The 14066-nt window shown below is 41.5% G+C and overlaps 1 protein-coding gene across 3 annotated transcripts in view; it reads right to left on the bottom strand.

The window, feature by feature from the left end:
* The window catches only part of WNT7B (Wnt family member 7B), a 120983-nt gene that overhangs the window by 11495 nt on the left and 95422 nt on the right, over positions 1-14066 (bottom strand). For all 3 annotated transcript variants that reach the window (XM_079975401.1, XM_079975402.1, XM_079975400.1), the window contains exon 3: positions 962-1233. In XM_079975401.1, coding sequence (XP_079831527.1) covers positions 962-1233 — 272 coding nt within the window. The remainder of the gene's footprint in view (positions 1-961; positions 1234-14066) is intronic.

Below are 14066 nucleotides of genomic sequence, written 5' to 3'. Positions count from 1 at the left end.
AAAATGTGTAACATGTTTTGTCAGTTTCAAATTAGGCGTATGGCATCAGATGCAGCTTTTGAACATACTAGAGCCTGGATTTTTTAAACAATAGTAACATTTTTTCATGTGTTGGTTTGAACTTGCTTTCCCTGCTGTGTGTTTTTCTTGGAGATGCTAATTTTCAGACCAGTTGCTGAATGTAATGTAATCCGTATTTTAACTGCCAGAGCAAAGGGTAATAGACAACTTTGACACTGGTGCTCTGTGTCTTTTGTTTATGTTATTCAATAAAGCACCATCTGCACTGCTGGCACAGAGAGAGGAAATGCCCACAGGCTCCTCCTGAGACCCTTTTCTCAAGTTTAGATTTCACTGAGACAGATAACCTGTGACAGACCTGAAACTGCAGATAGGGACTCACATGACTGGATGATCCTCTATACAGAAAAGAAAACCCTTTCATATAGAAAGCTAGCATGTTGGGAAGGCATCTAGGCCAGAACCTTCTGCCTGTTTGGGTTTCTCATGTTTCCTGTTTTAAGTTCAGCTCTCCACATGCCTACAGCAGTTTGAATTTTTAAAAAGAGAATAAAGACCCATCATTAACCAGCACATTACCATACTCTTTTTTTGTAAGCAATTTCCCCTATATCATGCATTGCTCCTAGTATTTTCACAAATATATGCATTTTATGTACACTCTTCCCACATATATCACAAAATTCAGAGAAGTGTGAATTTTGGAAGAGAGCTGTGTTTCAATTTGCGTGTTGTTTTGGGAAATGAAAAAAAGGCAGGGTTGCATTAGAATGCAAATGTGATCAAATCCCCCCTCCCCTGGACATTCCAGTTTTGTATATGCAGGGAATCTTTTACACTGCCATAAGGCGTATCTGTCCAGCCATGTGAATCCATGCCTACCAGTGAAAAGGAAGCCCATCCCTCTAACATTAGACCATCCACTCCTATTCTAAAATACCTTTCTTCCAGCCTCATTGTTGTGCAAGTTCATCAGCCTCCGAGCACTCTTTCTGATTTCTCTGGCATCAACAAACCTCCTGGAGAATTCAATGCCGTATCTGATATCAGCGGAGCAGCCTCCCCACTTCCACCCTTCCTCTTGGTTGTAATAACCTTGTTTCTCTCTGTCACAGCCACAGTTGCTTAGGTTTCCCTGGCTGCAGGCAGCAGTGACGGCATGCGCAACCCCAGCAGCAGTGATGGCGTAGGTGAAAGCGGCTTCCCTGCTTCCTGTGGGGTGGAGGGAGAGAAAAAAAGGTGGGGGAAAATCAGCTGACTGGAGCAAAGAGAAGGTAGCTATGCCCCAATGAAATCCATCCTATGCTTCCCAGCCAACTGGTATTTCAACAGTCTGCCCAGTTAAGATGTAGGTAGTGCTGCTATCCCCAAGTGGCTCGTGAAGCACCCTGCAGGAGAGAGAAGGGATTCTGCCGCTTGGCCGTGACTGAGGCGGGTAACCCGGACTCTTGTGATCTGGCACCGGGGGCTGCCAGCACAGCACCCTAAAGGCACACAGCTTCCAAGTGGCTGGCAACATCCCCTAGTCAGGGCATCAGGACACCTTTCCTTTTTTAAAATTGGAAATAAAGTTTTCTCAGCAGTGATAGAAGCCTTCTTTGCCTCCAGCAAACCACCACATTAGCTATGGGCTGGATTCTGGTTTGAGGATAGGATTGTCTTGGCGGTTTGGGCCCTCTCCTACATCGGTGTGCCACCAGCTCCCATTCTGAATTTCCCACAATGCCCTGGGGTGCCCAGCTTAGGACCACTCCAGAGAAATATTGTGTCAAGATCCCCGTTCATGGATTCAAGGACAGCTTTTTGTATTTTATCTGTGGTTTTTTAATTTGTGTAAGCTGTGTTGAGTTCCATCCTGGGGAAAAGGTGGGATGCAAATAAATTCAATATAATAATAATGTGGGGATAAAGCATGGAGAAGGTACAGAAATGTGCACACAGACTTCACTCCCAACATCACAACAGCCAAGCAGACAGTCCTTATTTCACTCCTGAGTTAGGGACGGAAGGATCAGTCTGTTTCCAGCCATGACAGCTTTGCATGTTATATCATAGAATTGTAGAGTTGGAAGGCACCCTGGGGGTCATCTAGTCCAGCCCCCTGCAATGCCGAAATATGCAGCTGTCCCATACAGGGATCAAACCTGCAACCTTGGCATTGTCAGCACCACGCTCCAACCAACTGAGCTATCCAGTAGTGTTCATTCATAAATCTGTTCAGTCTCGTTTCTGCATCAATCTGCATTTTTTTTTTAAAGTGCATTATTTTAAACATGATTTTTCAAAAAATAAATAGTTTTTACATATTCTATCCTAAATGCATGTTATTTATATGTGCTTTGCTATGGGTTTTTCTGATCGAAGAGTGCATTGTGACCCAAATATTAGTCCAGAAAGTACAAGTAAAATTAATTCTCCCAGAAATACAAACTGAACAAAATCCTTGTGGTTCCCTTGTTCGAGTGAAGGTGCTTTAAATTCTCCGTGCAGTTATGATCCCTGCACAATCAGGGTTCACAATCATGGTGAGGATTTGCCCCACATTCAGCCAAATGAGTGAAGAACCTCTCTCCAGACCTTTGGCTTCAATGGGTGATGGTGGGGGTGGAGCCAACAGGGACCCTCCAGCCTCCAGCCCCTTTTTGGACGCAGACAGCTACTGCCTTTTTCAAATGTAAAAAAGAAGACGATTCAATCCGCAGCTGAAAGGGATCAGTTCTAGTTAACACTGTCTCAAAGAGCTAAATTTCTAATTTAATTTTGCAAATCCAGACTGTAACCTGAGGTAAAATATATACAGTATGGCTCAGTTTCAACATGTCTGTCAACACAGCTGAAATGAAATCATTTGCTTAAGTCAGGAAGAATAGACAATTTGACTGTGGAATCTTGTAAAATATGAACAAGAGCTGAAAGGAGTCAGCTCAGATATTCTCCTCTGAAAATTTTCATGTTGAATATTCACAGCCATGTTCTGAATTTCTGAACATTTGCTAAATATTACTACCATATTTACTCAAATCTAATGCTCACCTTTTTTTGGTCAAATTACGTTGCAAAAATTAAGGCACACATTAGATTCAATGGCACATTAGACTCGAGATAATACTTTGATTTCAGTCGTTTAGATATGGCTTTAATGTTCAGTATATGGTGTTTGACAGCTTATATTTGACAGTATTTGCTGGCTGATGATATGCAATAGTGTTTAGTAGTTTATAACTGAAATATACTGTAATTACATTTACTTAACAGTACAGTACAGCATTTAGTAGCTGGTAGTAACTCATACTTGACATGAATCAGTATTTGGTTTTAGAGGTCCTAATCCAACTGGGCAACTATGTGGTTACAGGAGAGTCTAAATTTAAAATAAAATAATAAAATAATAAAATAATAACATGAGTTACTATTTATGTTCATACATAGAGTTCATCTGGTTGAATGTAATTGTGCAAGATAACATGATAACAGAAATATATATGTGTATTGAAAATTTGGTAAAAATAACAGCAATAATTGTATGTAAAAGGTGGAATATAAATCTAGTAGTAGTAGTAATTATAATAGATTATGAAATACAATAAACAATAATAAAATAATTTTAAGTGTTAAACGGTTGTAGTGATACACTGATGGACAAAGATATTAGCCCATATGGAGGGTGGGGGGGAACCAAAAATTTTTGGTGAATGGCAATCTTCATCAGGGACAAAGAAATGGTGACCATATAAATAAATGTCAACCTTAAGGCAAATAATTATAGACATAGACATGAATTACAATAGAGCAGCCCATGATTAAAAATGTGACAAACCCCCAACCTCAGCTGACAAACACACCAAACATGCAGAATATAATGAAACGTTATAAAAATAAGTGAAAAGAAGGAAGTGGTTTAGATTTCTCATTGAAAAGCATTTTTATAATGTAAATATCTTCACATAAAACAAGAACACATTACATTAGGCAGAAAAAAGTTCCCTTCCTCTGCCTTAGGACTCTACAGAATCCAATATTAAGGTCTTCCTGTCAAAGCAAATTGTCTCTGAGGTAACATCCCCATGTCTCCTCCTCCTCCTCCTCCTCCTCCTCCTCCTCCTCGCCCTCCCAGCATGGGAGAAATGTAAAGAGAAGAAACTGAGCGATGGCCTTCAGGATGTGAGAAGCGCAACCCTACTCAGAAGTGGGATCTGCTACCGATCACCATGCTATTTCAGCGGATTGGATTCAGACTTAATCACAATTAGAGGAATATGAATGAGTCTGGATTCCAGCCCAGAAAGAACTAGCCTGCCTTTGCATTCCCCATCAATCAAGGAACAGGAATGTGGGAATGCCATCTCCAAAAATAGCATCCCAGAAAATAATTTGCAATGATTTCAGATATTACAAAATTTTTGAATAACCAAGGCAATGGATTACTTATAATCTGAAACAGTTTGCTTATTCCAAACATTTGGATTTATTTCTAATATTAGGATAGAACTTGAGAAATGTGATTTCCAGAATGATGTTTGTGACTAAGTTGGTGAAGGTTGTTGTAATAAGAATATTTGTAAGGGAAATCAGTGGGTGGGATGGAGTGGGCTGTTCTTCCCCACATACCTTTCCCCATGCTGGGCTTTGCCAATCATACTTATTTCCCTCTTGCAGATTCCTTGCCTCACATAGATTGGGAATCCTTGAGATCTGTCATTTATTAACAAAAAAAAAAAGGGGGGGGGAGATTTGCTACCATTCATTTGTGAGAAGGAATACAACAGAAACTGAAATGTTACAATAATCAAAGCTACCACCTGTATCTTGCTGTTGGTGACTCATACCTTCTCTGATTACAATTAATTATTATAAAATAATGTTAAAGTCATTGTATATGTTTCTTTGTACAATCTTCACATTTCCATACACTAATTGATTTTTTACTTGTGTCTTTATTCTAGATGTTTGGTTAAGATCATTTAGTATTATCTATATGATCCTCCAGCAATATTTTTACTTGGTAAAGTAAGTTTCCCATATTGGAACTTAGCTATTGACTAACCAAAACCCATCTCTGAACTCTACTGGACTTTGAGAACGTTCAAAGCTATATTTTGTGGCTCAGAATGATCTCTAATTCAAACAATCCAATTGGAAATATTAATATCACCAAACATAACAACAAATATTCCTCATGGAAATTGGGTATTAAAACCCACCACTAGTCATATTACTAGATGGTGATGTTACTGATGGTTATCTTTTGTAAAAATGTGTACCATGCAAGTCACAACCCCTGAGTTCATACATTCGGATGAGGTCGCATTAAGTGTTATCCATGTGGTGGAAAGGAATGCTCTTCCATCCCACTAGACAGTGCCCTGCCACCAAACATATGAACTGGGGCAATTTCTAGGATTGCAACCTAAGTCTGCTGACCAGATACAAAGGAGGACAGGGACACCAAGATTCTGTAGGCCCTTTGGCAAGGTGATCTTAGTGCCCCACATAACCTCGAAGATACCGGGCATTGCGCCTGACCTTCTTAGGTGCCTTCAATCCAGTGTGAGCCTGACCTTCCAAGGTGTTATAATCAACTTCTGAAAATTCTGGCTGGAGGAAAACTACCGTATAGCCTAGTTTGCTAGAATTCTGTATGGAGGTACTTTTTATAGAGGCCCTCCTCTGCTGAGATTCCTGTATTGCAGGGATTGGGCTAGATAATTATCAGGGTCCCAACACTACAATTCTATGGTTCTGTGATTATGATTCAAGCTACATGATCCTCTACCTGCAATTGGAAGCAGTACATCTGAGAAACAGATTTACCAAGACTAGACTTTAGCTACTATTAAAGGTAAAGGTATCCCTGACCGTTAGGTCCAGTCGGAGATGACTCTGGGGTTGCGAGCTCATCTCACTTTACAGGCCGAGGGAGCCGGCGTTTGTCCGCAGACAGTTTTTCCAGGTCATGTGGCCAGCATGACTAAGCCACTTCTGGCAAACCAGAGCAGCGCACGGAAACGCCGTTTACCTTCCCGCCGGAGCGGTACCTATTTATCTACTTGCACTGCGTGCTTTCGAACTGCTAGGTTGGCAGGAGCTGAGACCAAACAATGGGAGCTCACCCCATCGCAGGGATTCAAACTACTGACCTTCTGATGACAGCGCCACCTGCGTCCCTTAGCTACTATTAGTATACAATTAAATGGGCATTTGTAGCAGTGAGAATGTCAAAGATACAATTCCCTTTACTTTAAAAGAGGCAACTTTTTGCTTTCCCATCGCAGAGTAATTTACAGTTGTTATTTAAGTCTGTATGGCAGTAGTTAGGTGCCTGTCTCCCAAGAGAAAAGCCCCAAAGCTGACCACCACAAATATCTAGGCATTTTATCATCCAGGATATCGAGGAGCAGTGCCAGAAAAGTGTACAAGTTCCTTAATTTCACTTTTAAAAGCTTACGTGGCCATCTTGGGAAGGATTGAAAGGTTATATTTAATACATTCTTTCTTGTTACACACACTTCAGATCATAAATATTCACCGAAATCAAGTGTGCCCTAAACTCTCAGTTGATGCCAGTTATACCACCTGGAGCCTGCAGCATATCTGTATATACATATTAAAGATCTTAAGTTTAAACTTTGTGTTGAAATATATATCCAACAAGATACTAAAAAGGTGAAAATTATATAAAGGAACTGACACAAAATCCCGAGGGCTGGTTCACTTTCTGCTGCTGCAGCAAAGATGGCAAAAGGAGGCAATCCTAGACTCCTCCATCTGCCAGAGGCAAATGTTATTCCTATTCTGCACCTTTCTTAGTGGCCTTTGAAACTGTTAGGAGCAATCAGATCTGCATATGTTCCTTCAAAAATCAAGGAGGCGGTGTCTGATAGAGAGATTTCCTTTTACCTCCTATGAAACCTATGTTTCATTGTGTCAGTAGTATGTGGAATATTGCCACTAATCCCTCCCCAAAACAAACAAAAACGTGTTGTTGCAGAAAATCCTGTTGAGTAATAGGTCAGAGGAATCCCAGCGAACTCCCCTGCTAAGTGCTTCTGTTTGAACAGTAGTTAATATTACAGTGCCTGCAGTAAAGTAACACAGTTGATCGATGGAGAGGAGAAAGCAAACAATGGGGGGGGGGCGGTGGTGGGCAGGCAGGCGGGCGAAGGAGAACGTGAAGGCAGCCTTCCTGAACTGCCAAAGGAAAATAAATGGGAGATGGAAGAGATGAGGGGGAGAAATGTGTTCATGCCTTGCTACCTGTCTCAGGATGTCATGGTGCATCAATGCGCTAGCAAAAGAGCCTGAGGGGCAGCATGTCTTATTCAGAGAATGGCGGAGCAGATGCAGAACAGTGACTTTATAGTAATCACAGAGGGAACAATCCACTGGGAAGATCTCCTGTGCAAGACTTCAATGATGTCACTTTGAAGGAACAGCATTTTAGCTAATGGATCCTTGAAGAAGGAATTTGGGAGGTTTGGGCGCCTGGTTAGGGTAGCTGCACAATCAGGTTTGGGTAACCTGTTCCTTCAACCTACCCCAAATCACAGAGAGCTGTGCACAGGAGAGTTTCTCTTTGGCTACCTTTCTTCTTTTGCACTACCTTCCACGGAGGAATCCACATGCCCATGCTATAAGAGAGATGACGGTTTTGCCCTCCTGCAACAGGAACAAATATGGGCAAGAAGTAAATTGATAGTATGTGTCAGTTACGTAAGAATCATGCCCAGTAGCGTTTTTCATTTAGCATGCTAGTTGTGGTTGTCTTCTTATGTGCCTTCATTTTTGCTGGGGGGGGGCGGATCTTGTTTTGCTTTTATTTAAATGTACTTTTTATCTGGGTTATTCATAACCTCTGGCCTAAACTAGCAATAAGCTTTCCTTAAACAATAATAAAAAGGTTAATGTCACCTGTCCCTTTTAAAACCAGGACTGTCCTGTTTTGGGGGTACATTGGGGTCTCATGGATGCAGGTGGTGCTGTGGGTTAAACCACAGAGCCTAGGACTTGCCGATCAGAAGGTCAGCGGTTCGAATCCCCGCAACGGGGTGAGTTCCCGTTGCTCGGTCCCAGCTCCTGCCAACCTAGCAGTTCGAAAGCACGTCAAAGTGCAAGTAGATAAATAGGTACCGCTCCGGCAGGAAGGTAAACGGCGTTTCCGTGCGCTGCTCTGGTTCGCCAGAAGTGGCTCAGTCCTGCTGGCCACATGACCTGGAAGCTGTACACCGGCTCCCTCGGCCAATAAAGCGAGATGAGCGCCACAACCTCAGAGTTGACCACGACTGGACCTAATGGTCAGGGGTCCCTTTACCTTTACCTTGGGGTCCTATTTAGCCCCTTTATTTCCCGGTTTTGAAGTCATAAAAATAAAAATTGGCATTTGTGTGCTCGCCTAAACTTGCCTGTCTTGCCCCAACCAAAGTTGCTAGGTCGAAACTACTATTCAACGTAGGCAGGAAACTGCCCCTGATGCTAAGAGCGGGGAAATGATCATTGGGGCCACAACAGAATGGAAGGGTGTTATTTATAGAGGGGGTTGCACACTGAATGTCATCACACCTTTAACATAACAACTGCTTAGCCTATAAAACTGAAATGTGAAGGTTCCGCTACACACGAGAAAGTTTGTAGGATGTAAAAAATCTCGAGGGCTACCACACTTTCTTAGACTGCCTGGTGCAGTTCCCCAATATTAATGTAAAAAACCTCTGGGGTTATTTTGCTGGAAGTCTCCTTGCTGATTCCATGTGGTGCAAGGGAATCATTTTTATCCAGAGAGTTATGAAAATAATAATTTGAAGTGCTTGGCCTTTAGGCCCCACCCCTTTAAAAAACATTCATATTCCAAAATGCATTTAGGGTGGGGATGAGTTTATTTTTAGCTGCAAACTTGCAGTATAGCTGTCTGTCATATAAACATTTCTTGGCTTGACTGCCATAATACATGACGCAAACTAAAGTTAATGTACAGTCCTTGAATGTTTTTGTATAACAAAATCATTTATTTTTCAAAAGACTGCCCAAATGCTCATATACATAAGAACAAAAAAACAAAAAACATGCTATTTTACAAAATCCCTGTATTTGGGGTACATTTGTGTTGCATGGGGGGGTGGTGTTTCTTTCAAACTTTGGAAATGCCATCCAGTGTTGTTGTTTTTTTGTTAAAGAACATGTGGTTTACTAAAAGGAACGTATGTTAAGGAAGAGAGAAGAAAAGGAAGGATGCAACACATGTAACAGTGAATTTTAATTCTATGTTTAGCATTTGCCACTCGATGTAAAGAACCAGACTAGATGACCAACCCTATCATCTATAATTGTAGGGAAGGGATTTCAGCAGCACAGGAACCACAAGCAAATGCTTGAGCATTTTGAAAAGCAAATAGAACCTGCTAAAATGGTATGTTTTGATGTATTTAGTGTGTGTGTGTGTGTGTGTGTGTGTGTGTGTGTGTGTGTGTGAGATTGTAAGCTCATTCCTTCTGGGACTAGTCATTTAGGCTGCAATTCTACACACTCAGTGGGACTTAACTGCAAGTAAATATGCAAAGGGCCGGGCTGTTAACTTGTTACTGTGCAAAGCACCATAAAAACTGTGGAGCTATAAATAAACAACAATAGTAGTAGTAATAAAAATAATAAGGCACTAGGCATCCAGACTTTCAGGTCTATAGATAGGCTGTGAAGAAATCAGGATTTCACTTGCTTTGCTCAGCTGGCTCTTGCAGCTTCAATTCATGTCAGAACACAGTAAAGTGCTGAAGGCAAACATTTTTCATCTTCTAGAGTTCAGAAGAGAGTTTGGCATAATTAGCTGCAAAAGGGCTGAACAAGGTATTTGAGGAAATCTGACAACTATCTGGCATGTGTCTAACTAGACTAAAGAGGAGGGTTTTGTTTTAGCTCTTATACTTCACAATAGAAACCTCACAATGTTCTTGGATCCAGGGATTTATTAAGTAAGTCATATGTCTAGACCAGCCTTCTCCACCTTGGTGACCTCCACAGATTATGATTCCCATCAACCTGAGTGACATGGGCTGATGAAAGCTGAAGCCCCAAACATCTGGAGGGCACTAGGTTGGTGAAGGCTGATTTAGGCTGTTGCCTTTCAAGGCCCTTTAAACAAAATTGCAGTGGTTTAAAAAGCTAAATACAGAACTAAAAATGTTTTGCTGAACTTAAAATGGTAAGACATTTAACACTTGCAACTGACTCTAAAGTGCTTCAGACAGCATTCCTATGCCTACTCAGAAGTAAGCTCCATTGAGATCACTTAGACTTACTCCCCAGTAAGTTCTGAAGTGTTAGTCTAGTTGTTATTGCTTTGCTTGCTTTTGAATTTGTCAGGTATCAAACATGAAACCTTATACAGTGGTACCTCAGGTTACATACGCTTCAAGTTACACACTCCGCTAACCCAGAAATAGTGCTTCAGGTTAAGAACTTTGCTTCAGGATAAGAACAGAAATCGTGCTCCGGTGGCACAGCAGCAGCAGGAGGCCCCATTAGCTAAAGTGGTGCTTCAGGTTAAGAATAGTTTCAGGTTAAGTACGGACCTCCGAAACGAATTAAGTACTTAACCTGAAGTACCACTGTATAAATGGTCCAATGCTAAAAACCATTGCATGCCAATCAGATGCTATCAGATACTCCGTAGCATTGTATATGTCAGCTATCAATTACAGTAATAAGTGAAATACTATTGCATATTCAACATCATCAAAATTTGAAATTAAATCTCATGTAATACCAAATGCAGATATCAATCTATGACAGAATATTCAGTGACGTGCCTGCCTGGATATAGTGTTTGACTATAACAAGGGACACCTGAGTTCAGACCCCCACTTATTTATGAAATTCATTAGCTAAGCATGAACTAGTCAGAAACTCTCAACCTAATGTACACTGCATAGTAATTTTGAGAGCACTGCCCATAAGGTACAAATGTGGCCAATTATAGATGATTTTATTTAATAATAATTAAGAAGAGAATTCCAGGTAGAATTTTTAGAATTCCATTTATTTTATCTTGGGCCTTTTCAGGGTGGGGTGAGGCTTATCTTGTAGAATCACATTAGATTTGGTGTGTTTGCATTTCTGGTACTCTCTACTTAATTCACGACACACACATATTTACCATTTGCTTGACCGACATTTGAATCTCCACCATCCACAAGTGCACCAACTCTAGGGGGCCATTTTGTCACCACCCCCATCAATCTCTGTTGGAAAGGGGCCAGGACCCCTGAATGCTGAGGGAGCCTGGTGTGCACCTTATGCATGCGGTGTCACACACATCGCACATTGTGTGTCCCAGCTTCAATGGCCAACTCTTCCAGAGTGCTTGGCCTTCTCCAGAAGATGAGACGTCACTCACGCATCATGCATGTGACATCACACACACACAATGTGTGCCACCCTCCAATCAGGCACCTCTGACCATCCAATACTACTAGTTATAGCTTGAAGGAAGGAATTCTTCTTGGGGTGTCTCACAGCACAATCTGAACGATGTCTACTCAGAAGTAAGTCCTAATGAAATCAAAGGGGAGGGGGTTACTTCCAGGTAAGCAGGGTTACAACTGTGGCCTTAAGATATGCATATAACAAACTGAGCTTCTCATTATCTATCATCTTTTGCTTTCTTAGCAGTAACAATACTCTCCCTCTTTTTCTTATCTCACCAGAGCCAAGATAATCTTTAGATAGCGTCTCTTTTCTCCATAAGAAACCTTGTTGTTGGTTTTTCCCTGCTTCCAGGCTGCCTGATGATAAAGCTGGAATTCCACAGCATGTATTGCTTTCTGCTGATTTACTGCTTCAAGGACAGCTAAACAGCAGCAGCACTTTGCAGCTCTTTCCGACGGTGCCTCTTAGCATCGCCCCAGCTTGCTGGCTACCCGGGCCTGATGTCATGGGGCTGAAATAATTCCAACAGCCATCCTTCCTGACACACATATTTGGATAATTGGTATCTTTAGACATAGTCTGACTTAGTGGCTCTTTCAGAAGCTGAAAATAGGCTCTATTGGTAAAAGATACATGCTTACATCCCAGTTTGTATTCATTTTGATACCATGTAATGCCATTATAGTGTAAGCCCCACCCCCACCCCAGGTGTCCTTTTATTTTGCACTCTTATTTTCCGTAACAGCATAAAGGACAGTTTGGGAAGGAGCATTTTTGTCAGGAACATGAGCTGAGGGAAAGAGTTAACTGCCTACCCTGGACACCAGGGTCTCATAAAATCATAGAGTTGGAAGGGTTATTTATGAGATAATCTAGTCCAAGGGTGGGCAGGCTTCAGTCTTCGGAGATCTACTTTGTTTTTGTTTTGTTACTGGATCCTTGAAACCCATCGACCAGAGCCTGGTGCATAGGGTAGATGTTTCAAATGAAATAATTTTGAGCCCAGGAATTTGTTTAGAGCACCAGAGCTGAACTGAGGTCACAATCCTGCCACACAAAGGCCACTCCTGGTTAGCTTCTCCCCTGCAAACTTTCTTTGTTTGTTTGTTGCATGGTGTGTATGTCATTTTTATGTTATTATTGTTATACAGGAGACAGGTTGCTTTGTTTGTTTGTTTGTTTAATTTGTGTACCACCCTTTATCCGCAGGTCTTGGGGCAGTTCACAACATAAAAATGCTGTCAGAAATCCTTGCCAGTTTACTTCAAAGCACAAGAGTAAATTGTGATCCAGCTTCTGACCTCCACTGATCTAGTTCAAACTCAATGAAGAACCTGCAAAGCAGGATGAAACCACATCATCCTTGAGCCATGAACATGTGCTTAAATGCCTTCTGCAAAGGGGAAGCCACCAGTTCTCAAGGCAATTCTCTTTCACAGTTGACCAGTTCATGTTGTTAGAAGGTTCCTTTTCATGTTTAGTGAAGAACTGCTTCCCTGCAATTTCCACCCTTTGGCTCTAGTCCTGCCCTCTGGAGCAACAATGAAGAAACCTGTTCAACCATTTGCATGAAATGCCCACCAGGCTTTTGAAGACATTGTCATGGGCTCTCCTTAATCTTCTACTCTCTAAACATAACCAACATTTGATCTGGACAGACCTTTCCCAGTTATTGCCCAAAATTTAGAGATCCAATAATTTCCATTGTCTTCTCTATTTCAGCCTTGCTACTGACCATCTGCTTTGACTTGACCTAAAGATGCCACAGATTGGAGAGGGGATTCTGTATGTATAAAGCATGTGCTCTGTGGCTGAACCCTGCCTCTTCTCCTTGCAGCACAGGCACAAACGTGTCTTAAGAGTTTCTCTCTCTGGTACATGAATTAGACATGTTAAGTTTCCTGAGGCTCAGAACCTGATGCAAAGAGGGGCAGCACATTAGAACTCAAGGGTGGCATCTGGTGGGAGGAGAGTGAAGAGCTTGCCACCATCTGACGACTTCTCTTTAAAGCAGAATTACTGATCTTTTTTCTGCCTTCAAAATGAAAACCCTCCAAGGGTCCCAATTTTCCAGAAATAGTTTCAGAATTACAGAAGCCATCTCAGTTTCTGATTTGATCCTGGAATGTCCCTGTTTCCCTTTTTCCTTCCCTCCACTTCTCAGAGAACAATTAAAAGTGATGGAGGGATCAGATGCATGCCCCCCCCCACCAGAAGAGACTTTGCTGTGTAGGTGTGGGTGCACAAATGGAGTCCTGTTTATACTGCAAAAAGGTACATGCATCAAATGAAAGGAAATAGTGAAGCTGTCAGCACTATTCTGGCAGCCCTTCTTATAATTTTGAAGGAAAATGTCACCAACACTTTAAATTATTTAATTGCAATGCTTCAACAGCCAGCAATTTTTCAAGGAAATGCATGGAGTGTTTATTCCTTTATGGTAGCCTTACACTGCAATACTAAGCCTTTTTACTCAGAAGTAAGTAAGAATTCACTCAGTTTACTCTTTGGTATGTTCCTGCTCATTTTCACAGTTTCTGTCGCTGCTGCTGCTGCTGCCCACCTTTTCCCCTGACTCAAGGCAGCTTACAGCTAAAAATTTATTTCATTCCATTTATCTGTGGAAGATG

The sequence above is a fragment of the Podarcis cretensis genome, assembly GCF_951804945.1.
Source record: "Podarcis cretensis genome assembly, chromosome: 5".
Lineage (NCBI taxonomy): Eukaryota > Metazoa > Chordata > Lepidosauria > Squamata > Lacertidae > Podarcis > Podarcis cretensis.
This window is presented reverse-complemented; position numbering and strand designations above follow the sequence as displayed.